Below are 24,190 nucleotides of genomic sequence, written 5' to 3'. Positions count from 1 at the left end.
TTACACTAGATTTAATTCATAAATATTCACTGTATGAACATTTTACTTGCTTTAAAATGTTGCCGATTCATTTTTAAGGAATATAAAATTCACATTAAACAAATATAATGCACATTTGAACATAAATTTTTTTTATAAAAATTGCATTCTGTGCAGTTACTGCTTGGAATGAAATATGTAGTGAATTTAAGACAACACACTGTGAAATATGGACACAACTGCCACACAAATACTGTGACAGAGAAAAATTGTATTTGGCGAATATATTCATCTATCTTTGTAAAAATATACAAACAGTCATGAGTGTAAACAGCAGTGGAGACGTGATAATACGCAGTCAATAAAACAGGCCAAACGGTAAACGTGCACATGTACATGTTTTGTGACGTCTGTTTCTTTCTATATTCATAATATTTGCACATTTAGTGTGTTGAACCACAGAGTGTAAAAACAAATCAATACTCACAACCAGAAGTCAACACAGCTGTCAAACAAAATTCAATGGACCCACAACTTGAAGACAGACAACCAGTGACTGAAACATCCAAAGTCATCAGGATGCAGGTGCAGAATCCAGCAGGTGGAATTAATCAAGACTAAAGACGTGTAGGGACCAGAACAAACACCAGGTGGCAGCAGATCAAGCTATTGCTTGAAACAGAAGATAACTGCATATCAGAGAAAAATGAAAAGCAGAGAAGAGGTGAAATGATAAGAAGCTGGGAGCTGCAGGGAACAATAGAGCAGAAAACAGGTGGTGTAAGATCAGAGGCTGGGAGTAATACTGCGAGAACATGGAGAGATGTGAGCAGACAGGAGCTAAGAGCAGGTAAGAGCTGGGGTTGGCTCTCAAGAACCCCTCAACTGTGTTGGCACCTATTCTGCAGATACATGGCAGAAAGTGAGAAGCTCCATCCTGCCTTGGGAGCCCTGAAACAGCACATGTTGAGGTCACATGTCCAAGCTGGAGTCTGGTAGCAGGTTGCCCCTCCCAGCAGGTCCTGTTGGACCTGCTGCAGAACAGGATGATGAGCAGCTGAAACCAAACACTGCTGATGTGCCACCAGCACCCGAGGCTGTCATGGGAATGGTCATCAGTGGAAGATCTGGTCACAGACGTCACAGCACAGACCTCTGACACTGTGAAACTGATGATGACACACATTCTGACATCTTTCAACCTAAGACCCTGTAGATACTTTGTCCTGATGAACATTTTACATGTTTCTTTTATCCAGTTTTACAAACTGTACATATAAAAAATGTTTCCGTCATTTTAAATACAGATATATATATATATATATATATATATTTTTTTAATCTTCATGTCTTTTGTCTTGTATATTTTGGAGCACATTTCCAGTTTTCCTGTTGGATTCTTTGAGCAGGAATATGTGTGTTTCAAACCCAAAGTCAGGAGTTTGTGATGATTTGAAGCTGAGATCAAGCTGCAGGATTAAAAAAAAAAAAAAAAAAAATCACCATTTTCAAAATCCAAGAAGGCTGCTGCAGAACTCAGGAAAATGTGGGTGTTTTTCAGGTTCACTTGTTTACAAAAAGATCTAGTTTACCACATCTGCAAAAACTGTGAATGAAGAATCAACTGTGTTATGAACTGGACCTGTGTTCACAATTTATTCACAGTTTGCAGCAACATTATTAACAATTCCCGGATATTCACCATTTGCATAAATATTAATGGTTTGCAAATAATTCATGACTTGCAGCAGATTCAAACAGCTGGTTGTCATGGAGACAGAAATTTTTTTTTTTTTCCTGAGATTTAAAAAAAAAAAACCCAAACAATATCTAATTTATCCACAAAACTTTTAATTATCACTGAAGTTCATTAAAGTGTAGATGACACCAAAAACGTGCACAAATAATCAGTAAAAATGATGAAATGTTGATTTTAAAAAAGCCTGAACAATAAAAGTCTGTGATAAGTGTGAAGGATAAACAGCAGCTGTCTGAAGCCTGCGCTCTGTTTCAGCCCTCAGCCGCGGACATATTCTGTTGTTACATCATCACCAGAACAGGACCTGCTGATTCAAACCCAAATCAACTGGAAACACGGCGCAGATCGACCTGTTCACCGACAATTATTTTTTCTCTTTTTTTTCCAAGTCCAGTCTGAAGGTGTTTCTGAAGGAGCTGTGGAGGAAACAGACTGATGGTTTTTAGCCTTATTTAGACCACAATGTGGGAGACAAAACCTTCAGTCTGACAACAGTGACAATATTTATTGGCAGAGTTCAGAAGAAAAGAAGTCCGCAGGTCATTAAGGTGAAAAAGAAGTCCGCAGGTGTTCACAGAGACGGTCTCTCGCCGTGCACCTGTTCTGGAGAGATCTGTCTGCTGAAAGAAAACAGTTTGCTTCTCACGATTCATTTAGATCCAGATTAAAGGTCCGTCTGTTCTCCTGTTCTTATGACTCATATTTTTTGTGTTTCACTGAACCATTTTTTCCTCCTCCCAGTCTTAATTGTGTCATGAACAATGGAACAGGTGTCTGCCTGATCATATCTAATTTTTGGGTCTGTTGGTGATCTGTGATCCTGTTTACTGCTAATAAATCGTGTTAGTCGTTCGTTGCAGCTTATTAATTTCGTGGATGATGGCGGTAGACTGAGCTCCTTTTCAACACTCTCCTGCTGTTAGAGGAACCTGCTGAATTAAGGACGATCATCAGGCTTTTTCTGTTCTGCCTGTTTGAGGATTCTTTTTTAGATTGCTCTCACTGCGGTATTGTATCACTTCCTGTTCCGGAGCACAGCGGTGTTTTTCTGTATCTGTTAGCTGTTTAATCTGCGCAGTTAGATTGATCTAGTTATCTAGATTACGATTTGTTTCCCAGTGTAATCTTTACGTGCCTTAACTAAAGCACTCCTTCTGCTGAATCACCTCTAAATTATTTACACATTATTCACTTTGCATGTTTTTAGGAATCTGCTAGCTTAGCGCAGCTACCAGCTCTTAGCCGATTTAGCATGGCGGCTTCTCCTGTCTCTCCCGCACTTTTCTGCTCTGGGTGTGAAATGTTTAGTTATTCCTCGGCCTCCTTTAGCAGTAATGGTACTTGTAATAAGTGTAGCTTATTCGTAGCTTTGGAGGCCAGGCTGGGCGAATTGGAGGCTCGGCTCCGCACCGTGGAAAATTCTACAGCTAGCCAGGCCCCTGTAGTCGGTGCGGACCAAGGTAGCTTAGCCGCCGTTAGTTCCCCCCTCGCAGATCCCGAGCAGCCGGGAAAGCAGGCCGACTGGGTGACTGTGAGGAGGAAGCGTAGCCCTAAACAGAAGCCCCGTGTACACCACCAACCCGTTCACATTTCTAACCATTTTTCCCCACTCGGCGACACACCCGCCGAGGAACAAACTCTGGTTATTGGCGACTCTGTTTTGAGAAATGTGAAGTTAGCGACACCAGCAACCATAGTCAATTGTCTTCCGGGGGCCAGAGCAGGCGACATTGAAGGAAATTTGAAACTGCTGGCTAAGGCTAAGCATAAATTTGGTAAGATTGTAATTCACGTCGGCAGAAATGACACCCGGTTACGCCAATCGGAGGTCACTAAAATTAACATTAAATCGGTGTGTAACTTTGCAAAAACAATGTCGGACTCTGTAGTTTTCTCTGGGCCCCTCCCCAATCAGACCGGGAGTGACATGTTTAGCCGCATGTTCTCCTTGAATTGCTGGCTGTCTGAGTGGTGTCCAAAAAATGAGGTGGGCTTCATAGATAATTGGCAAAGCTTCTGGGGAAAACCTGGTCTTGTTAGGAGAGACGGCATCCATCCCACTTTGGATGGAGCAGCTCTCATTTCTAGAAATCTGGCCAATTTTCTTAAATCCTCCAAACCGTGACTATCCAGGGTTGGGACCAGGAAGCAGAGTTGTAGTCTTACACACCTCTCTGCAGCTTCTCTCCCCCTGCCATCCCCTCATTACCCCATCCCGTAGAGACGGTGCCTGCTCCCAGACCACCAATAACCAGCAAAAATCTATTTAAGCATAAAAATTCAAAAAGAAAAAATAATATAGCACCTTCAACTGCACCACAGACTAAAACAGTTAAATGTGGTCTATTAAACATTAGGTCTCTCTCTTCTAAGTCCCTGTTGGTAAATGATATAATAATTGATCAACATATTGATTTATTCTGCCTAACAGAAACCTGGTTACAGCAGGATGAATATGTTAGTTTAAATGAGTCAACACCCCCGAGTCACACTAACTGTCAGAATGCTCGTAGCACGGGCCGAGGAGGAGGATTAGCAGCAATCTTCCATTCCAGCTTATTAATTAATCAAAAACCCAGACAGAGCTTTAATTCATTTGAAAGCTTGACTCTTAGTCTTGTCCATCCAAACTGGAAGTCCCAAAAACCAGTTTTATTTGTTATTATCTATCGTCCACCTGGTCGTTACTGTGAGTTTCTCTGTGAATTTTCAGACCTTTTGTCTGACTTAGTGCTTAGCTCAGATAAGATAATTATAGTGGGCGATTTTAACATCCACACAGATGCTGAGAATGACAGCCTCAACACTGCATTTAATCTATTATTAGACTCTATTGGCTTTGCTCAAAATGTAAATGAGTCCACCCACCACTTTAATCATATCTTAGATCTTGTTCTGACTTATGGTATGGAAAATAGAATACTTAACAGTATTCGCTGAAAACTCCCTTCTGTCTGATCATTTCTTAATAACATTTACCTTTACTCTGATGGACTACCCAGCAGTGGGGAATAAGTTTCATTACACTAGAAGTCATTCAGAAAGCACTGTAACTAGGTTTAAGGATATGATTCCTTCTTTATGTTCTCTAATGCCATATACCAACACAGTGCAGAGTAGCTACCTAAACTCTGTAAGCGAGATAGAGTATCTCGTCAATAGTTTTACATCCTCATTGAAGACAACTTTGGATGCTGTAGCTCCTCTGAAAAAGAGAGCTTTAAATCAGAAGTGCCTGACTCTGTGGTATAACTCACAAACTCGTAGCTTAAAGCAGATAACCCGTAAGTTGGAGAGGAAATGGCGTCTCACTAATTTAGAAGATCTTCACTTAGCCTGGAAAAAGAGTCTGTTGCTCTATAAAAAAAGCCCTCCGTAAAGCTAGGACATCTTTCTACTCATCACTAATTGAAGAAAATAAGAACAACCCCAGGTTTCTTTTCAGCACTGTAGCCAGGCTGACAAAGAGTCAGAGCTCTATTGAGCTGAGTATTCCATTAACTTTAACTAGTAATGACTTCATGACTTTCTTTGCTAACAAAATTTTAACTATTAGAGAAAAAATTACTCATAACCATCCCAAAGACGTATCGTTATCTTTGGCTGCTTTCAGTGATGCCGGTATTTGGTTAGACTCTTTCTCTCCGATTGTTCTATCTGAGTTATTTTCATTAGTTACTTCATCCAAACCATCAACATATCTATTAGACCCCATTCCTACCAGGCTGCTCAAGGAAGCCCTACCATTATTTAATGCTTCGATCTTAAATATGATCAATCTATCTTTATTAGTTGGCTATGTACCACAGGCTTTTAAGGTGGCAGTAATTAAACCATTACTTAAAAAGCCTTCACTTGACCCAGCTATCTTAGCTAATTATAGGCCAATCTCCAACCTTCCTTTTCTCTCAAAAATTCTTGAAAGGGTACTTGTAAAACAGCTAACTGATCATCTGCAGAGGAATGGTCTATTTGAAGAGTTTCAGTCAGGTTTTAGAATTCATCATAGTACAGAAACAGCATTAGTGAAGGTTACAAATGATCTTCTTATGGCCTCGGACAGTGGACTCATCTCTGTGCTTGTTCTGTTAGACCTCAGTGCTGCTTTTGATACTGTTGACCATAAAATTTTATTACAGAGATTAGAGCATGCCATAGGTATTAAAGGCACTGCGCTGCGGTGGTTTGAATCATATTTATCTAATAGATTACAATTTGTTCATGTACATGGGGAATCGTCTTCACAGACTAAAGTTAATTATGGAGTTCCACAAGGTTCTGTGCTAGGACCAATTTTATTCACTTTATACATGCTTCCCATAGGCAGTATTATTAGACGGTATTGCTTAAATTTTCATTGTTACGCAGATGATACCCAGCTTTATCTATCCATGAAGCCAGAGGACACACACCAATTAGCTAAACTGCAGGATTGTCTTACAGACATAAAGACATGGATGACCTCTAATTTCCTGCTTTTAAACTCAGATAAAACTGAAGTTATTGTACTTGGCCCCACAAATCTTAGAAACATGGTGTCTAACCAGATCCTTACTCTGGATGGCATTACCCTGACCTCTAGTAATACTGTGAGAAATCTTGGAGTCATTTTTGATCAGGATATGTCATTCAAAGCGCATATTAAACAAATATGTAGGACTGCTTTTTTGCATTTACGCAATATCTCTAAAATCAGAAAGGTCTTGTCTCAGAGTGATGCTGAAAAACTAATTCATGCATTTATTTCCTCTAGGCTGGACTATTGTAATTCATTATTATCAGGTTGTCCTAAAAGTTCCCTAAAAAGCCTTCAGTTAATTCAGAATGCTGCAGCTAGAGTACTGACGGGGACTAGAAGGAGAGAGCATATCTCACCCATATTGGCCTCTCTTCATGGCTTCCTGTTAATTCTAGAATAGAATTTAAAATTCTTCTTCTTACTTATAAGGTTTTGAATAATCAGGTCCCATCTTATCTTAGGGACCTCGTAGTACCATATCACCCCAATAGAGCGCTTCGCTCTCAGACTGCAGGCTTACTTGTAGTTCCTAGGGTTTGTAAGAGTAGAATGGGAGGCAGAGCCTTCAGCTTTCAGGCTCCTCTCCTGTGGAACCAGCTCCCAATTCAGATCAGGGAGACAGACACCCTCTCTACTTTTAAGATTAGGCTTAAAACTTTCCTTTTTGCTAAAGCTTATAGTTAGGGCTGGATCAGGTGACCCTGAACCATCCCTTAGTTATGCTGCTATAGACTTAGACTGCTGGGGGGTTCCCATGATGCACTGAGTGTTTCTTTCTCTTTTTGCTCTGTATGCACCACTCTGCATTTAATCATTAGTGATTGATCTCTGCTCCCCTCCACAGCATGTCTTTTTCCTGATTCTCTCCCTCAGCCCCAACCAGTCCCAGCAGAAGACTGCCCCTCCTGAGCCTGGTTCTGCTGGAGGTTTCTTCCTGTTAAAAGGGAGTTTTTCCTTCCCACTGTAGCCAAGTGCTTGCTCACAGGGGGTCGTTTTGACCGTTGGGGTTTTACATAATTATTGTACGGCCTTGCCTTACAATATAAAGCGCCTTGGGGCAACTGTTTGTTGTGATTTGGCGCTATATAAAAAAATTGATTGATTGATTTATCTGTTAGTTTGGTCTGAGCAGACAGTTGACCCCACTGATCTGTATATATTACTGGATCACTCATCGGTCCACACCACTGATCTGTATATATTACTGGATCACTCATCGATCCACACCACTGATCTGTATATATTGCTGGATCACTCATTGATCCACACCACTGATCTGTATATATTGCTGGATCACTCATTGATCCACACCACTGATCTGTATATATTACTGGATCACTCATTGATCCACACCACTGATCTGTATATATTGCTGGATCACTCATTGATCCACACCACTGATCTGTATATATTACTGGATCACTCATTGATCCACACCACTGATCTGTATATATTACTGGATCACTCATTGATCCACACCACTGATCTGTATATATTGCTGGATCACTCATTGATCCACACCACTGATCTGTATATATTGCTGGATCACTCATTGATCCACACCACTGATCTGTATATATTACTGGATCACTCATTGATCCACACCACTGATCTGTATATATTACTGGATCACTCATTGATCCACACCACTGATCTGTATATATTGCTGGATCACTCATTGATCCACACCACTGATCTGTATATATTACTGGATCACTCATTGATCCACACCACTGATCTGTATATATTGCTGGATCACTCATTGATCCACACCACTGATCTGTATATATTACTGGATCACTCATTGATCCACACCACTGATCTGTATATATTGCTGGATCACTCATTGATCCACACCACTGATCTGTATATATTACTGGATCACTCATTGATCCACACCACTGATCTGTATATATTGCTGGATCACTCATTGATCCACACCACTGATCTGTATATATTACTGGATCACTCATCGGTCCACACCACTGATCTGTATATATTACTGGATCACTCATTGATCCACACCACTGATCTGTATATATTGCTGGATCACTCATTGATCCACACCACTGATCTGTATATATTACTGGATCACTCATTGATCCACACCACTGATCTGTATATATTGCTGGATCACTCATTGATCCACACCACTGATCTGTATATATTACTGGATCACTCATCGGTCCACACCACTGATCTGTATATATTACTGGATCACTCATTGATCCACACCACTGATCTGTATATATTGCTGGATCACTCATTGATCCACACCACTGATCTGTATATATTGCTGGATCACTCATTGATCCACACCACTGATCTGTATATATTGCTGGATCACTCATTGATCCACACCACTGATCTGTATATATTGCTGGATCACTCATTGATCCACACCACTGATCTGTATATATTACTGGATCACTCATTGATCCACACCACTGATCTGTATATATTGCTGGATCACTCATTGATCCACACCACTGATCTGTATATATTACTGGATCACTCATTGATCCACACCACTGATCTGTATATATTGCTGGATCACTCATTGATCCACACCACTGATCTGTATATATTACTGGATCACTCATTGATCCACACCACTGATCTGTATATATTACTGGATCACTCATTGATCCACACAGCTCTATGAGCTTCAGACTAATATAAGTAACAGAGCTCGCAGCATCAACACCTAAAGCTCCAAAACTATACACAAGTAGACCTAATAAATGTCTTAAGATAGTTCATCCAACACAAAGAAAACATGTGGCTACACATGTTGAGTTAATAAGCCACTTATTATCATCTTTGTCTATATGCTGGAATAAGGGACAGAACTCTTCAAATTCTTGTTCATTACTTTACATTTCAATCATACTCACAGGTGAAATGTTCCTCCACAGCCTTTGATCTGGTGATTTGTGCAGTTTATAGCTGCACATGAAGGTATTTTTTAACAAAATTACAAAGAATAAAGTTGCATGCGCCTCATTAAAGATCACTAGAAAAGAGTGTTCAGGAGCGGGACATGGGAGTGGTAATATGGTGGCCAGTTAGCTTCAAAAATTTTGGCCAATGAGAGATCCAGTGTTATATAGAGACAAGGTTGTGTTGGATTACTTTGAAAGAATACATGTGGATTACATGTATGTATGTACATACATTTGGATTACTTGTAATCTGATCACTTTTGGATTACATTTCAAAGTACTCCCAAACCCAACCTTGTAGAGCTCAGTGGATCTGCCTGTATTTTGTTTTTTATATCCGTTATTTGTTAGTTTGGTCTGAGCAGACAGTCAGTCGCCCCTGAGTCTGTCTGTACTTTGTTTGACCTGTTATGGGTTAGTTTGGTCTGAGCAGATGGTCACTTCTCTGAGTCTGATCTGCTTCAGGTTTCTTTCTGATGCTACAACCCCTGGCAATAATTATGGAATCACCAGCCTCGGAGGATGTTCATTCAGTTGTTTAATTTTCTACAAAAAAAAGCAGATCACAGACATGACACAAAACTAAAGTCATTTCAAATGACAACTTTCTGGCTTTAAGAAACACTATAAGAAATCAGGAAAAAAAATTGTGGCAGTCAGTAATGGTTACTTTTTTAGACCAAGCAGAGGGATAAAATATGGAATCACTCAATTCTGAGGAAAAAATGATGGAATCACCCTGTAAATTTTCATCCCCAAAACTAACACCTGCATCAAATCAGAGCTGCTCGTTAGTCTGCATCTAAAAAGGAGTGAACACACCTTGGAGAGCTGTTGCACCAAGTGGACTGACATGAATCATGGTTCCAACACGAGAGATGTCAATTGAAACAAAGGAGAGGATTATCAAACTCTTAAAAGAGGGTAAATCATCACGCAATGTTGCAAAAGATGTTGGTTGTTCACAGTCAGCTGTGTCTAAACTCTGGACCAAATACAAACAACATGGGAAGGTTGTTAAAGGCAAACATACTGGTAGACCAAGGAAGACATCAAAGCGTCAAGACAGAAAACTTAAAGCAATATGTCTCAAAATCGAAAATGCACAACAAAACAAATGAGGAACGAATGGGAGGAAACTGGAGTCAACATCTGTGACCGAACTGTAAGAAACCGCCTAAAGGAAATGGGATTTACATACAGAAAAGCTAAACGAAAGGCATCATTAACAGCTAAACAGAAAAAAAAACAAGGTTACAATGGGCTAAGGAAAAGCAATCGTGGAGTGTGGATGACTGGATGAAAGTCATATTCAGTGATGAATCTCGAATCTGCATTGGGCAAGGTGATGATGCTGGAACTTTTGTTTGGTGCTGTTCCAATGAGATTTATAAAGATGACTGCCTGAAGAGAACATGTAAATTTCCACAGTCATTGATGATATGGGGCTGCATGTCAGGTAAAGGCACTGGGGAGATGGCTGTCATTACATCATCAATAAATGCACAAGTTTACGTTGATATTTTGGACACTTTTCTTATCCCATCAATTGAAAGGATGTTTGGGGATGATGAAATCATTTTTCAAGATGATAATGCATCTTGCCATAGAGCAAAAACTGTGAAAACATTCCTTGCAAAAAGACACATAGGGTCAATGTCATGGCCTGCAAATAGTCCAGATCTTAATCCAATTGAAAATCTTTGGTGGAAGTTGAAGAAAATGGTCCATGACAAGGCTCCAACCTGCAAAGCTGATCTGGCAACAGCAATCAGAGAAAGTTGGAGCCAGATTGATGAAGAGTACTGTTTGTCATTCATTAAGTCCATGCCTCAGAGACTGCAAGCTGTTAGAAAAGCCAGAGGTGGTGCAACAAAATACTAGTGATGTGTTGGAGCGTTCGTTTGTTTTTCATGATTCCATCATTTTTTCCTCAGAATTGAGTGATTCCATATTTTTTTCCTCTGCTTGGTCTAAAAAAGTAACCATTACTGACTGCCACAATCTTTTTTTCTTGATTTCTTATAGTGTTTCTTAAAGCCAGAAAGTTGCCATTTGAAATGACTTTAGTTTTGTGTCATGTCTGTGATCTGCTTTTTTTTCTACAAAATTAAACAACTGAATGAACATCCTCCGAGGCCGGTGATTCCATCATTTTTGCCAGGGGTTGTACGTGTTTGTTCAGATTCGACTGTGATATAAATAAAGTGAATTGACACAACTGACGGACTCCGTCCAGGTTAAAAGTCCTCCTGGAAACTTTCCAGTATTTTTTCCCTTCCTGGTATCCATGACAACCACATCATAAACCCCTGTCAATCATTGATTGGACTTTGGAGCGCTGTTCTTTTTTACCTGATTTCCTGCTCACTTCATTCCGAGTAGCTGCAGCTTTGATCCGTCTGCGAGGACGACCACACCGCTGTCTGAAACATGAAGCCCCTATGATGTCACAAAGGTTTGAAGACAATGGATTAAAGTTACTGTAACATTTGTGTTCCAGCCGTCCTGCAACAGCTTGAAAAGTCACATTCAGAAGTTTGACTGTCAAAGGTTTCGCTGTTCAGAAGTTTGACTCAAAGGTGTCACTGTTGAGACGTTTGACTCTCAAAGGTTTCACTTTTGAGACGTTTGACTCTCAAACGTGTCACTGTTGAGTCGTTTGACTCTCAAACGTGTCACTGTGCAGAAGTTTGATTCTCAAAGGTTTCACTGTGCAGAAGTTTGATTCTGAAACGTGTCACTGTGCAGAAGTTTGATTCTCAAAGGTTTCACTGTGCAGAAGTTTGACTCTCAAAGGTTTCACTGTGCAGAAGTTTGATTCTGAAACGTGTCACTGTGCAGAAGTTTGATTCTCAAAGGTTTCACTGTGCAGAAGTTTGACTCTCAAAGGTTTCACTGTGCAGAAGTTTGATTCTGAAACGTGTCACTGTGCAGAAGTTTGACTCTCAAAGGTTTCACTGTGCAGAAGTTTGACTCTCAAAGGTTTCACTGTGCAGAAGTTTGACTCTCAAAGGTTTCACTGTGCAGAAGTTTGATTCTCAAAGGTTTCACTGTGCAGAGGTTTGACTCTCAAATGTGTCACTTAGGGTGGTTCAAAAAAATAAAAGTTGGAAATTCATTACTCTCACCCCTTCATTTTATGAAGCTTTGGGAAAAAAGAAAGCCTGCCAAATATTTTTGTCATACATTAATATTTAGAGGTAGCACATCATAGCTGAAGGTTGTAAATATATCAATTATCGCTGCCCGAGTGCCCGTGCAATAGGTTATCCATTATCCAGTATCTAATCACATCACTTATAAAGAGGATAGAAGTTAACCACCTGAGTGTAACTTAAGTATAATTTTATATTCAATTTAAAACTATACCTGGGTTTAAATATTTCTCACAAACAACATACTTTCAAAAATGTTATTTTAGGCTACAAGCTGAAAATTTTGCTTCAATTCACAGCTTCTTTTCTTTCAGATCTTTGGTGATGGTGAATCTAACATGAGATAAATGTAAAAAGAGACACTTGCTGACTTAACATGCTTAACCATTAACTGGAAACTTCAGTAAAACATGTCAGCTACTAGAAGTAGAACATTTGTATACCTTATTGGTTCCACCGACTGAAATAAAGGGAAACAAATTGCCCTCAAATGGGCAAATACTCAAGGTATTTTTCTTCAAACACACTGATTTGAAGAAAACTGTCCATGATGCTGCTGTGACCTCTATAGACATGACAATTCCTTTTTGGGAGAGAGCTAGAATCCCACTGAGGGCAAAGCAGCATCTGATCACAAAGTTAGAAAAGGTGTTCGGAAAATGGAAAACATTGAAAAAGACCAAGAATCGCAATACAGACAAGCAGAAGAAAGATGAAACAGTGTTTTGTGAATCTTTGGAGGACTTGTTTGACATGGCACATCAGGATGTCCTAACAATGATAAAGTTTGAAGATGACAGACTGTTCCTACTTGCTCAGCGAGAAAAAGGTAGAAGGGGATGCATGACAGGCATAGATAAAATACAAACTACCAAAGAACAAAGAGAGGAAAAAGGAAAGCTGCAGAAGCAAAATACAAAGAGAAACTGGAGGAGCCTGGACCATCTTATGTCTCACTACCTGACACTGTCTCCAGCCAGAGTGAAGAGAACACAGAAAGTCCAGATGAAGAATTTGTTATGCCAGTGCCACAAAAAGCCAGTAAAATTAAAGCTGTTGTAACACCAGGACTTGCAGCAGCATTGGATAGGACCAAAACAACAGACAGAAGTGCCACCTATATTCTGACTGAAACGGCAGCAAGTCTTGGTCATGATGCAAGCAACTTAAATATCATTATCATGTAAATTATGTTACACAGCTGTATAATTGGTTCTTGTGCTGATTCATACCTTTTTGAATATTAAGTACTGCAAGGCATAAAGAATATTATTGTTTGGAGCTAGATCAAAATATATGTGGAAATATATAAAGCATAGACTTATTTAAATTTATCAATAATGAAACAGTATTTCATCAATAAAATGAAAATGCAATGTTTGATTGTTACAAAATCTTCGCTACCCCAGTATGTAGGTATTGTAGGAGCATGATACATGTACGAGAAGAACTGCATCTCACAATTCATTGTTTAGTGTTAACTATTTTATGGGATATGAAAAGATTTGATTTTCCAATGTATTGCCATAATTTCTGTCCTGACATATCAATATTAAACTGACAGAAATAATTTGGAAATATCTGGAAATGACCATACTATATGACAAAGTTATTGCCAGCAAAATCTTTAAGGGCTGTGTGCTACCAGTAAAAATTATTAGAGTTTTATGAAATTGTACATGATGTGTTTTTATGTTAGGTACAACAAATTTAGAGGGTGAGACTTGAAGTTTTTTGAAAAAAAAATTTTGACCATTTTTATGGACCACCCTAGTGTCACTGTTGAGAAGTTTGATTCTCAAAGGTTTCACTGGGCAGACGTTTGACTCTCAAAGGTTTCACTGGGCAGACGTTTGACTCTCAAACGTGTCACTGTTGAGAAGTCTGACTCTCAAACGTGTCACTGTTGAGACGTCTGACTCTCAAACGTGTCACTGTTGAGACGTTTGACTCTCAAACGTGTCACTGTTGAGACGTCTGACTCTCAAACGTGTCACTGTTGAGACGTTTGACTCTCAAACGTGTCACTGTTGAGAAGTCTGACTCTCAAACGTGTCACTGTTGAGAAGTTTGACTCTCAAACGTGTCACTGTTGAGACGTTTGACTCTCAAACGTGTCACTGTTGAGACGTCTGACTCTCAAACGTGTCACTGTTGAGACGTTTGACTCTCAAACGTGTCACTGTTGAGAAGTCTGACTCTCAAACGTGTCACTGTTGAGAAGTCTGACTCTCAAACGTGTCACTGTTGAGAAGTTTGACTCTCAAAGGTTTCACTGGGCAGAAGTTTGACTCTCAAAGGTTTCACTGGGCAGAAGTTTGACTCTCAAAGGTTTCACTGGGCAGAAGTTTGACTCTCAAAGGTTTCACTGGGCAGAAGTTTGACTCTCAAACGTGTCACTGTTAAGTATGACTCTCAAACGTGTCACTGTTGAGACGTCTGACTCTCAAACGTGTCACTGTTGAGACGTCTGACTCTCAAACGTGTCACTGTTGAGACGTTTGACTCTCAAACGTGTCACTATTGAGAAGTTTGACTCTCAAAGGTTTCACTGGGCAGAAGTTTGACTCTCAAAGGTTTCACTGGGCAGAAGTTTGACTCTCAAAGGTTTCACTGGGCAGAAGTTTGACTCTGAAACGTGTCACTGTTAAGTATGACTCTCAAACGTGTCACTGTTAAGGTTGACTCTCAAAGGTTTCACTGTTGAGAAGTTTGACTCTCAAAGGTTTCACTGGGTAGAAGTTTGACTCTCAAAAGTTTCACTGGGCAGAAGTTTGACTCTCAAAGGTTTCACTGGGTAGAAGTTTGACTCTCAAATGTGTCACTGTGCAGAAGTTTGACTCTCAAATGTGTCACTGTGCAGAAGTTTGACTCTCAAAGGTGTCACTGTTGAGAAGTTTGACTCTCAAAGGTGTCACTGTTGAGAAGTTTGACTCTCAAAGGTGTCACTGTTGAGAAGTTTGACTCTCAAAGGTGTCACTGTTGAGAAGTTTGACTCTCAAAGGTGTCACTGTTGAGAAGTTTGACTCTCAAACGTGTCACTGTTGAGAAGTTTGACTCTTTCAAGGTTTCAAAACTGTGAAACAGCAGGACTTTGGTCCAAAACATGAATGTGAGGATTCAATGACACCGTTTCACTTTGAGCATGTCGAACATACGAAGTCAAGCAATGATTCACTGCAGAGTAAAAAGCCTGACAGAAGCTGAACCGTGTGTTAGTTACAGGTTCATCAAAACCGGTCGTATCTTTACAATCTACAAAATATCCCTGATTTTAAAGCAGCTCTTAAAAAGGAAAAATCGAATCTTTCAGTAAAAAATCTGACGTCTCCACAAAATAAAGTTCATGTTTAAATGGAACTTTTTTCTGTTGCTGCTCATTTTTTAGGCTTTTATTCTGAAAATAGAGGAAGTGATGCTTTCAATATTCTTTTGTTCCACAGTCAGGTGCTGATTAAAGTTTTTGAAGCTCCGCCCACTGCACAATGAAGTCATCAGTTTCCATGGTGACAGAAGCTCCGCTCTCATCTCCTCTTCTGTCACTGAGGAGTCCTGAGCTCCAGGCCGAGTTCCTGAGAGGTCAGAAAGGCCGCCGCCGCCTCCTCTCAGGCTCCTCTTCCTGTTCTCCGCCTCCTCCTCATCTCTGTTCTTTCTCTTTCAGAGTTTCAGAGGAAATTTCAGAGTCCCAGTGAAGTCAAGGAATCCACAGTCAACTCCTCCCCCCACTGTCTCACCCCTTCATCCTCCTCAAGCCCCTCCCCCCACTGTCTCACTCCATCCTCCTCAAGCCCCTCCCCCCTCAGCCTCATTCCTTCATCCTTCTCAAGCTCCTCCCCCGGCAGCAGGCACGGTGAGTTTGACACTTGAGTTCAGAGGGTGAAACACGTCCACACAGAATGGTACGGTGGTCATCCCAGGTCAAAGTCAAGGAAGAATTACACAGAGGTTAACATTTAAAAAGCTCCAATCATATTGAACAGTAAACCACATTATTAGTATGAACACATACACTGTTGCCACAGTTACTTTGAAAAAGTAATCCAATTACTGATTACTGATTACTCCTTGAAAAAGTAACTGTTACTTTACTGATTACTCAATTGTAAAAGTAACTAAGTTAGATTACTAGTTACTTTTTTAGTTACTTTTCCCAGCTGCCGACAACAACCCTCTGCCACCTCAACATGACAATGATACCTGTTTTGCCAAAACTCACTTTATAGTCACCCTTTCTTGACTTCAATGAAAATAAATACTTGTTTTATAAAAAGTAAAATAATCTTTCTTGACCTCATATTTAACTGTTGACAGCACTGTAACAGTAAAACTTGCAATTTCTAACCTACATTGTTTATAAATGTAACTATTAAATTCTAACATTTTTCTAACATTTAAATTCTCTCTAAACATTTTACGTGTCGAAATTATTATTATTTTAAGTAGTATTAGTAGTTGTAGTAAAAAAAAGGCTTCAAAACTGGACCTTTAATCTAGGGGTGTTGTGGGGGGGGCACATCCCTGCCCCACGCCCCCATTCCATCTGGATTCGCCCCTGCTTTGGCGTTTGAGCACAAAGAATGGATAACATTTATTTATGCAGAAAACGTGACCAGATTTACAGGTAAGAAAGTTTTATTGTGTTTTCACATCATGTGGTCCTCAGAAAGAGAGTTTAGGTGCATTTGAGTGGAAAATAGTGTTAGTTGTTGACGCGTCGCGGAGGATCAGCTGTTTTTAACGAACAGATACGGAGCGGCTCAGCTCAGAATTCTAAATAAAGGAGGAAAAAAAAGCATAAAATGTCTTTGTAAAGTTCAGTGCAGGTGTGCTGATCACCGTGCTTTAAGAGGTGAGGACGAGTCGAGCAGCTGCAAAAAACCGCGGATTAAAAGCTCACAGCTCGCTTAAAGTGGGCAGTTCAGTCGAACCCCGACCTCCTGCCCACAGACCAAGTTTAATGCTGCTATTGACCCACAATGAAAAATAATAGTAACACACAGTGGCATGGAGAAGTAACTTTAATCTGATTACTGATTTGGAAAGATTAATGCGTTAGATTACTCGTTACTAAAAAAAGTGGTCAGATTAGAGTAACGCGTTACCGGCATCACTGATCACATAAACTTCACAAAGGTGTAGTTTGGACTTTCTGTGACTGAATGTTGATTTATGGGATAAAAACAACAAAAATGTCTCAACAAAGGTCAATTTCATCTTCTACAGGGGTAAAAAAAAAAATACTCGTTTTGGTAAAATGTGACACTAACTCGACAGCAACACATAACAAAAACAAGGTGTCCAAGACCCTAACCCTGAGGCACTCTAAAGCTCACTTTTTTTAACAAACATAATGGTGGCTGCCTGATGTCTGTGAGCTTGACCAAGAAAGTTGACCAAATCCCAAAACTGGTCCACCGGTACAAAAGTCACACTCAAATCCTGCAGCATTAGCCATGTGGAATTAGCATCCACAGCCAGAAGCAGGTGGTTCCATGGTCATTCTGTTTAGGCCACGCCCCCTTCTAAAATAAGGTTTGTTTTTTTTCTGGTCATGGTGCGTTGTTACGTTAATGTGGACTGATGTCTTTTTACTTCCAGCCCATGTGTCCAACTCAGAGCTCCTGTCTGAGCTGACAGCATCATGGTTACCCCCACGCAGACATGTATACCCCCAGAAAGGCCTGACCACTGTCTTCTCCGGACGAGGACGACAGGTGAGACAAATGTCACAAAAATCAAAGAGTGAGACAGAAAGACTGATGTCCATAATATTATTCTCCTCCTCCAGATGTCGGGTTGCTCCCCCCCCACAACACCAGTGAATCACAAGATTAAATGATGACGACAGCAGCAGCAATGAACAAAAACAAACCTCCCAGGACGGTTTTCATTACAATGAAGAAACAAAATGTGACATGCTGGCGCTATTTGTAATCTTTTATCGCTGTCATTTATTTAAACTAATAATTTATTTCATTGATTCGCACCTGCGACCTTCAACGTTTGAAGCTTTTCACTGGTCTGAACAGTTTTTCGACGATCTCTGTTGTGGACCACTGAAAACATTTCCTGAGTTTTGAGTCAGTGCAGTTTCTTGACCGTGTTGGATGCACACATGAACTTGGGTCATGCAACCATCTCAGAGTGTTGATTTTCACTACTTTGGGTGTTTTCGTGACGCTGGCCTACGAGAGAGCAGCCACATGGTTTCTCACGTATGAAGCGTTCAGTCGAGGTTTGTAAAGTCCAATGACAGAACGGCCCGATGGTTTCTCTGTGTTTGTGGCTCTTCGCCCGGCTGAAGGTTTTTCCCCACAGGTGAAATCAGCGTTCAGATTCTGTCACACAAACAGTACGGTGGGTTTCTCCGAAACAGATTTTACCTGTTCAGTCACTTGTGAACCTCATCAGTTCATTAAATATCAATACAATTATCAAATAATTGTCATTTTAAACTTCAGCAGTTTGTCCCAAGCTTGACATTTTTTTTAAATCCAATAAACAAAGAATGTCATGAGTGTAAACGGACCTCTGCTTCCTGATTGGTTGAGGCTTGTTGTCTTCAGGTCTGACTCAAACATGACATCACAGACAAGCTATGACATCACAGACAGGCAACCAGTTTAATTGTGAATTAAGGTGTTTTTCATTAATTAATTGATTTGTTACCTCCGCCAAGGAGGTTATGTTTTCGGTCGCGTTTGTTTGTTTGTCTGTCTGTTTTTCAGCAGGATAACTCAAAACGTTTTGAACAGATTTTGATGAAATTTTGTGGAGTGGTTGAAAATGACAAGAGGAACAAGTGATTAAATTTTAGTGGTGATCCGGATCATGATCCGGATACAGGAATTTTTTAAAGGGTTAGGATTCTTCACCATTGTGAGATAGGGGGAATTTTGACATTCTAGTTTCTAACTCCACAAAAACAAGGCAGAAAGGCTTGAAAAAAATTAGGGTGTAACAGTCAAATGTTCTATCAAACAACAAAGTTTGATGACGATCGGATCCGGATTCTGGATCTGGTGATCCAGAATATGCAAAAATATAGGGAAAATAGAAAATGTGTCAGTGTGAGGTGACAAATGAAGCTAGAGATGCACAACTAACACCAAATTGTAGCTGAATCTGTACTGATTCAGTAAGGTGTCATCAGATTTGATGTAGCTTCAAATGTTATGGAGCTAGATCCAGAAGAAAACCGCCATTACCGAAAAATCGTTTTTATACAATAACTTTTGAACTAATAAAGACATAAAAGTGATTCCAAGTTCTAGTGGTATGTTTTCATGGTCAAGGATGTCAAATATACAGGAAAGAAAAATGTATGTATCATAGTTTTGGTTGTAACACTAAATTGTTGAATAGATCACTGTGCCAAGGAGGGAATCTCTTTAGGGTCAGTGACCCTATGGCCTTGTTTAGAGAAGTGTTTCATAAATGTTAAAAAAAATTCATATATTTGCAGTTTAGTTGAATAATAAATTGAATTTTGTCTCTTATTTGTTTTTGTCTATAAGCACATGCAATATCAATATCAGTGCTCAGATGACAGCAGCTTCTGGGAAAGGTGCAAGTTGCAATAAACTGTGATGCCAAGCGCTAAGGATACATGCTATCCAGTCACAGCAGATGAAACTGTTTTAGTACTGAGCAAACATCATTGTTAGACTTTTTTAGGTTCAATGATTCCACGGCGTGTAGATGTTATGGCGTCAGTGACCCCATGACCTTGGCGGAGGTTTGCACTCTCTGAGTGCTTCTAGTTATTGTGTATAAACTTCTGAAAAAAACAGAAAATCTTTACTTTCCAAAAACATTCTAAAGACTAAAACCTGTTTCAGGCAGTTTAAAAGTTCTTTGAAGGTTCTGTTGGACCTTCTGAATAAAACTCTAGACATTAAGTTAATCAAGCTGCTTGTTCAAGAGTTTGAGACTTTTTTGTGACAGATTGTCCAGTTGCTTGTAGAAACATGATGGTTCAAAGGAAGGAACTGGACCTATGAAGATCCAAAACTACACTCCAAAAACCTGCAAATTCACCAGTCAACAAAGGTCAGGTCAGAGAGCACACGCTGCTGCCTGTTGTTGTATTCACTCCTCAAGAAAGACCCTTAGTCCTGGATGGTAACCACCCAGGCAGATATCTGGTCCATCAGCACCTCTCCAAAGTAACCCTCTATCTACTGCAGCCAGGTGTAACATGGGCGTGTCCTTCACCTCCAGTCTATGGAGTCCTCCACCCTGAGACACCTGTGTCCTCGATCATGTCCAGAAAAACACACCACATGGACTAAATGTGGTGGCTGATGTTCCCTCACAGTGTTTGCGATCCCCCTCATCTGGGTCTCACTACGTAACCATTCACTGGACACAAGGCATTCCACAGAGACCTGGGACCAAAGACATCCAGTCCTCACCTTAGGACACTGGTTAGAGTCCAAGTCTGACAACCAGTCAGACAGGAAGCACCAGGACTCTAAAAACTTGGACCTTCATTCTCCTGCAAAGACATCAGCATCACCAAACACCTTTGCTCTTACGACTCCATAAGATCTTTCCAGGTGTCTCTGGATCTCAAAGGACCCAGAGACATGAAATGCCCCCCTGAGACAACTCTGACTCCTGGCAGTAACAGTTAATAACAACAAATTATCATGATTGATCATTTAAATTAGTGAATTCAATCACAGCCGTCCACACGCATAAACTGGGACAGGAAAATTGTTAAAAAACAAACAAAAAACCTAAAGGCACTTTGCAACATTGCAATATACCACCACCGTGTGGCCATTTGGTGGAATTGCAGGTTGATCACACCAACTTGATTAAATGTTCAGTGTTACGCTTTCATACATTTCATAAGTTATTTGTGATAACTACTTTAGTCACTGCTGTTAAACTCCAAGTAAACAGATTTTTCTTTTTTCCCCTCGAGGCCATCACCATGACAACCTGAAAGCCCCACAGGAAGGAAGTCGATTGAGTAACAAAGAGCCGACGTATTGATGTCGACATGAAAGAACAGTTTAATAATTACAAATTCATGCAAAAGCATCACTGCAACAATAAAAACAAGCGTTCAGTGAATTCAAACCCAGGACTGACCTCTGACCCCTGACTCACACCTCATTAAAGTCAAACAGCCTTGAAGTTAAACCAAAATCCAAGTTTGAGGGTTTAATCACTTCCTGCCTCAATCCACCAATCACACGACCAGTCTGAATGACAAACTCACACTTTAAAAAACACAAGAAGAATGTTTAACGTGTGAGCTGCTAAAAATGAAATAAATTATAAAAATATCAGCCTGAAGAGTTCTAGCAGATCATTCAGTTTTGGAAACAACTTCAAATTTCAGTCACATGCTTTTTATAGCTTCAATCAAAAATACAAACAGCCTAGAGGGGAAAAAAAAAAGAAAAAATCTTTAGAAGAAGGCTGGAGCTCGGTGCCGCGACCCGACATCTGCGTGAAATATTTTACGGAAACGTATTCCCATCAGCTCAGTATTTACACTCATAAGTGAAAGAAGGTTCACAGACCGTTAAATAGGATAAACCTGAACACGTCTGCCGGTCTGTCTGCTTGTCAACCCGCCTCCCGCCACACGATGGCAGTAATCAACAGAAATTAAAGAATTGAACACGCCTAAGAGCTGTTTTTCTTTCAAATGGCGGCTTCAGATGAAAACGTGCCAACATGGACTCAGACTAATGAAACGGTTAGTGTGAAGTTTAAAGTCTCTGTCAGGATTGAACCGTTTAAGCGAAGACACTTAGTAAAGCAGAAAGAGAACTCGTCTGGTTCCTGCAGCAAGCAGCAGCAAACGAGCTGTGAACAAATAACCTAAAAGCACAGAGACAGGCGTTCAGTATCTGACACCCACCATCAGTCACATTAAAGTGGAAACCAGCAACAGCTTTTTCAAGAAAATTTAAATGTCTCGTACCATTTTCACCGACAGCTCACACCTGCAGCGTTCAAACGTGAGAACTTTATTTAAATAAACAACACCTGGCGGTTTGTGTGTGGTGAAGAGAGGTCAGAGGTCAGAGGGTTATTAAGACTGGGGTGAACAGCGCAGAGTTCATGCTGTAATAAATAAAACATTGAACAGTAGAATCCTCATTTATATATATTTCTCATTGTTAAATAGATTTAAGTACATTTCTTGTCTTCATTTACATTTGAGTCCAGGACTCAGACTGTGAGCTCCGTTCAAACCGTGCCAATCGCAACCAGAACCCTTCAGAAGAACCGTGGTACTAAATCAAAACCTTTAGCCCCACCCCCACAATGGGCCCCACCTATCCCTTTGTCCTGTATATTTTATGATGTCTGTCTTTGTACAGAGCTGGATGCTGGTCGAGCAGGAAACAAATGCACTGATTGATGAATCCAGTCCAAACCCTTGATCTTGTCAGACCACTGTGGGGCAGAAACAAGTCCAGGGTCCAGTTTTGAACAGAGCTCGCTCACGCTGCAGACAGACAGCTACATTCAACCAGGACAGACAGATGTTTAGAAAGATGAAGCCAAAGCCGTTCCTGGGGTAAAGCTGCATTCACATTATCACCGCATTGGTCCGTGCATGTCATTACCGCCCCAGAACTGTCGGTGACGCTCAACTTTCTTCTGCTTTGCACCCATTGCTAAACACAGCTTCATGTGTCTCACTTTGGTCTCGACAAAAAATAAAAATAAATAAAGAAACAAACCTAATGTGTTGTTGCACATTCCGACACGTATGTTTACGGCTTCGTTCCTACTCTCAACTGTGGTCATGAGGGTTGGGTCATGACCGAAAGAACTAGATTGTGAGTAGAAGCGGCCGAAATGGGCTTCCTTAGGAGTGTGGCTGGTGTCTCCCTTAGGGACAGGGTGAGAAGTTCAGTCATCCATGGGGAGCTCAGAGTAGAGCCGCTGCTCCTTCTCACTGAAAGGAGCCAGCTGAGGTGGTTCAGGCATCTGGTAAGGATGCCCCCTGGGCGCGTTCCAGGCACGTCCATCTGGGAGGAGATCACGGGGAAGACCCAGGACTAGATGGAGAGATGATATCTCCACACTGGCCTGGGAACGCCTCGGGATCCCCCAGTCAGAGGTGGTTAATAGGACATTTGGGGTCCCCAGCTGGAGCTGTTGTCCCTGTGACCCGATCCTGACTAAGTGGTTGAAGACGTACGTATGCATGTGTGTATATTAACGGTTATTCACCTCCACTCCTGTTGGAGCATAGTCTCCGCCCTGCTCCATAATCATTGGCTGTGTTTACAAGTCAGTCCACATTCATCACATCGATGTCCTCTGGGTAAGACCATCACAACGCACCATGTAAACAATGAGGGAGACACATGCAAAATGTTCTGTCACGATAAAGTGAACATGTTAAGGCATCTCTCCGCCACCTCTTCCATCATGTCTTTCGTTCGTCTCTTTGTCCAACACGCTGCTTATAAAGACGACCAGTAAAATCTCTCCTCCAGCTTTCAGGGAACAGATGAGTGTTCTACGTGGTCAGTCCTCTCCTCTCCAGCTCCCTCATCTGCTTCAGCTCCTTTATCCTACAGACACAATACGACATGTAAGAGCAGCCTGAAGGGGGCAGCACATCCTCTGCATGTCCACTTCACTGGGGCCAAGATCATGTGACTTAAGTTCAGCTGGGCTGCAATCAGGACCCAAAACAGTTAGGTGATCTGGTGCACAGAACCAGAACACGATCCCAAACCTGGAGCTGACCTGAGTGCTGCCGGCCTTTTTTGTTTTCTCACTGAAGAACACCACTTGTATTTTGTTTCATGGTTTAGTGGGATTTTTTTTTTAAGTAACA

The 24,190-nt window shown here is 40.7% G+C and overlaps 1 protein-coding gene and 2 long non-coding RNA genes across 4 annotated transcripts in view; 2 read left to right on the top strand and 1 right to left on the bottom strand.

The window, feature by feature from the left end:
- The first annotated feature begins 1,086 nt into the window (after positions 1-1,086).
- Positions 1,087-16,148, top strand: LOC117504705. Its single transcript, XR_004558885.1, has 3 exons — positions 1,087-1,097; positions 15,804-15,939; positions 16,022-16,148. It is a non-coding gene; the product is annotated as an uncharacterized LOC117504705 (long non-coding RNA).
- Positions 16,149-18,039: 1,891 nt separating this feature from the next.
- LOC117504706 overlaps positions 18,040-24,190 on the top strand; it is a 9,649-nt gene continuing 3,498 nt past the window's right edge. The window contains exons 1-2 of the long non-coding RNA XR_004558886.1: positions 18,040-18,074; positions 18,149-18,636. This is a non-coding gene — a long non-coding RNA (uncharacterized LOC117504706). The remainder of the gene's footprint in view (positions 18,075-18,148; positions 18,637-24,190) is intronic.
- Positions 23,438-24,190, bottom strand: part of camta2 (calmodulin binding transcription activator 2) — a 32,586-nt gene continuing 31,833 nt past the window's right edge. For both annotated transcript variants that reach the window (XM_034164199.1, XM_034164200.1), the window contains one exon: positions 23,438-23,921. In XM_034164199.1, coding sequence (XP_034020090.1) covers positions 23,867-23,921 — 55 coding nt within the window. In that variant the 3' untranslated portion in view covers positions 23,438-23,866. The remainder of the gene's footprint in view (positions 23,922-24,190) is intronic.

This window comes from Thalassophryne amazonica, chromosome 23 (assembly GCF_902500255.1).
Source record: "Thalassophryne amazonica chromosome 23, fThaAma1.1, whole genome shotgun sequence".
In the NCBI taxonomy this organism is placed as follows: domain Eukaryota; kingdom Metazoa; phylum Chordata; class Actinopteri; order Batrachoidiformes; family Batrachoididae; genus Thalassophryne; species Thalassophryne amazonica.
This window is presented reverse-complemented; position numbering and strand designations above follow the sequence as displayed.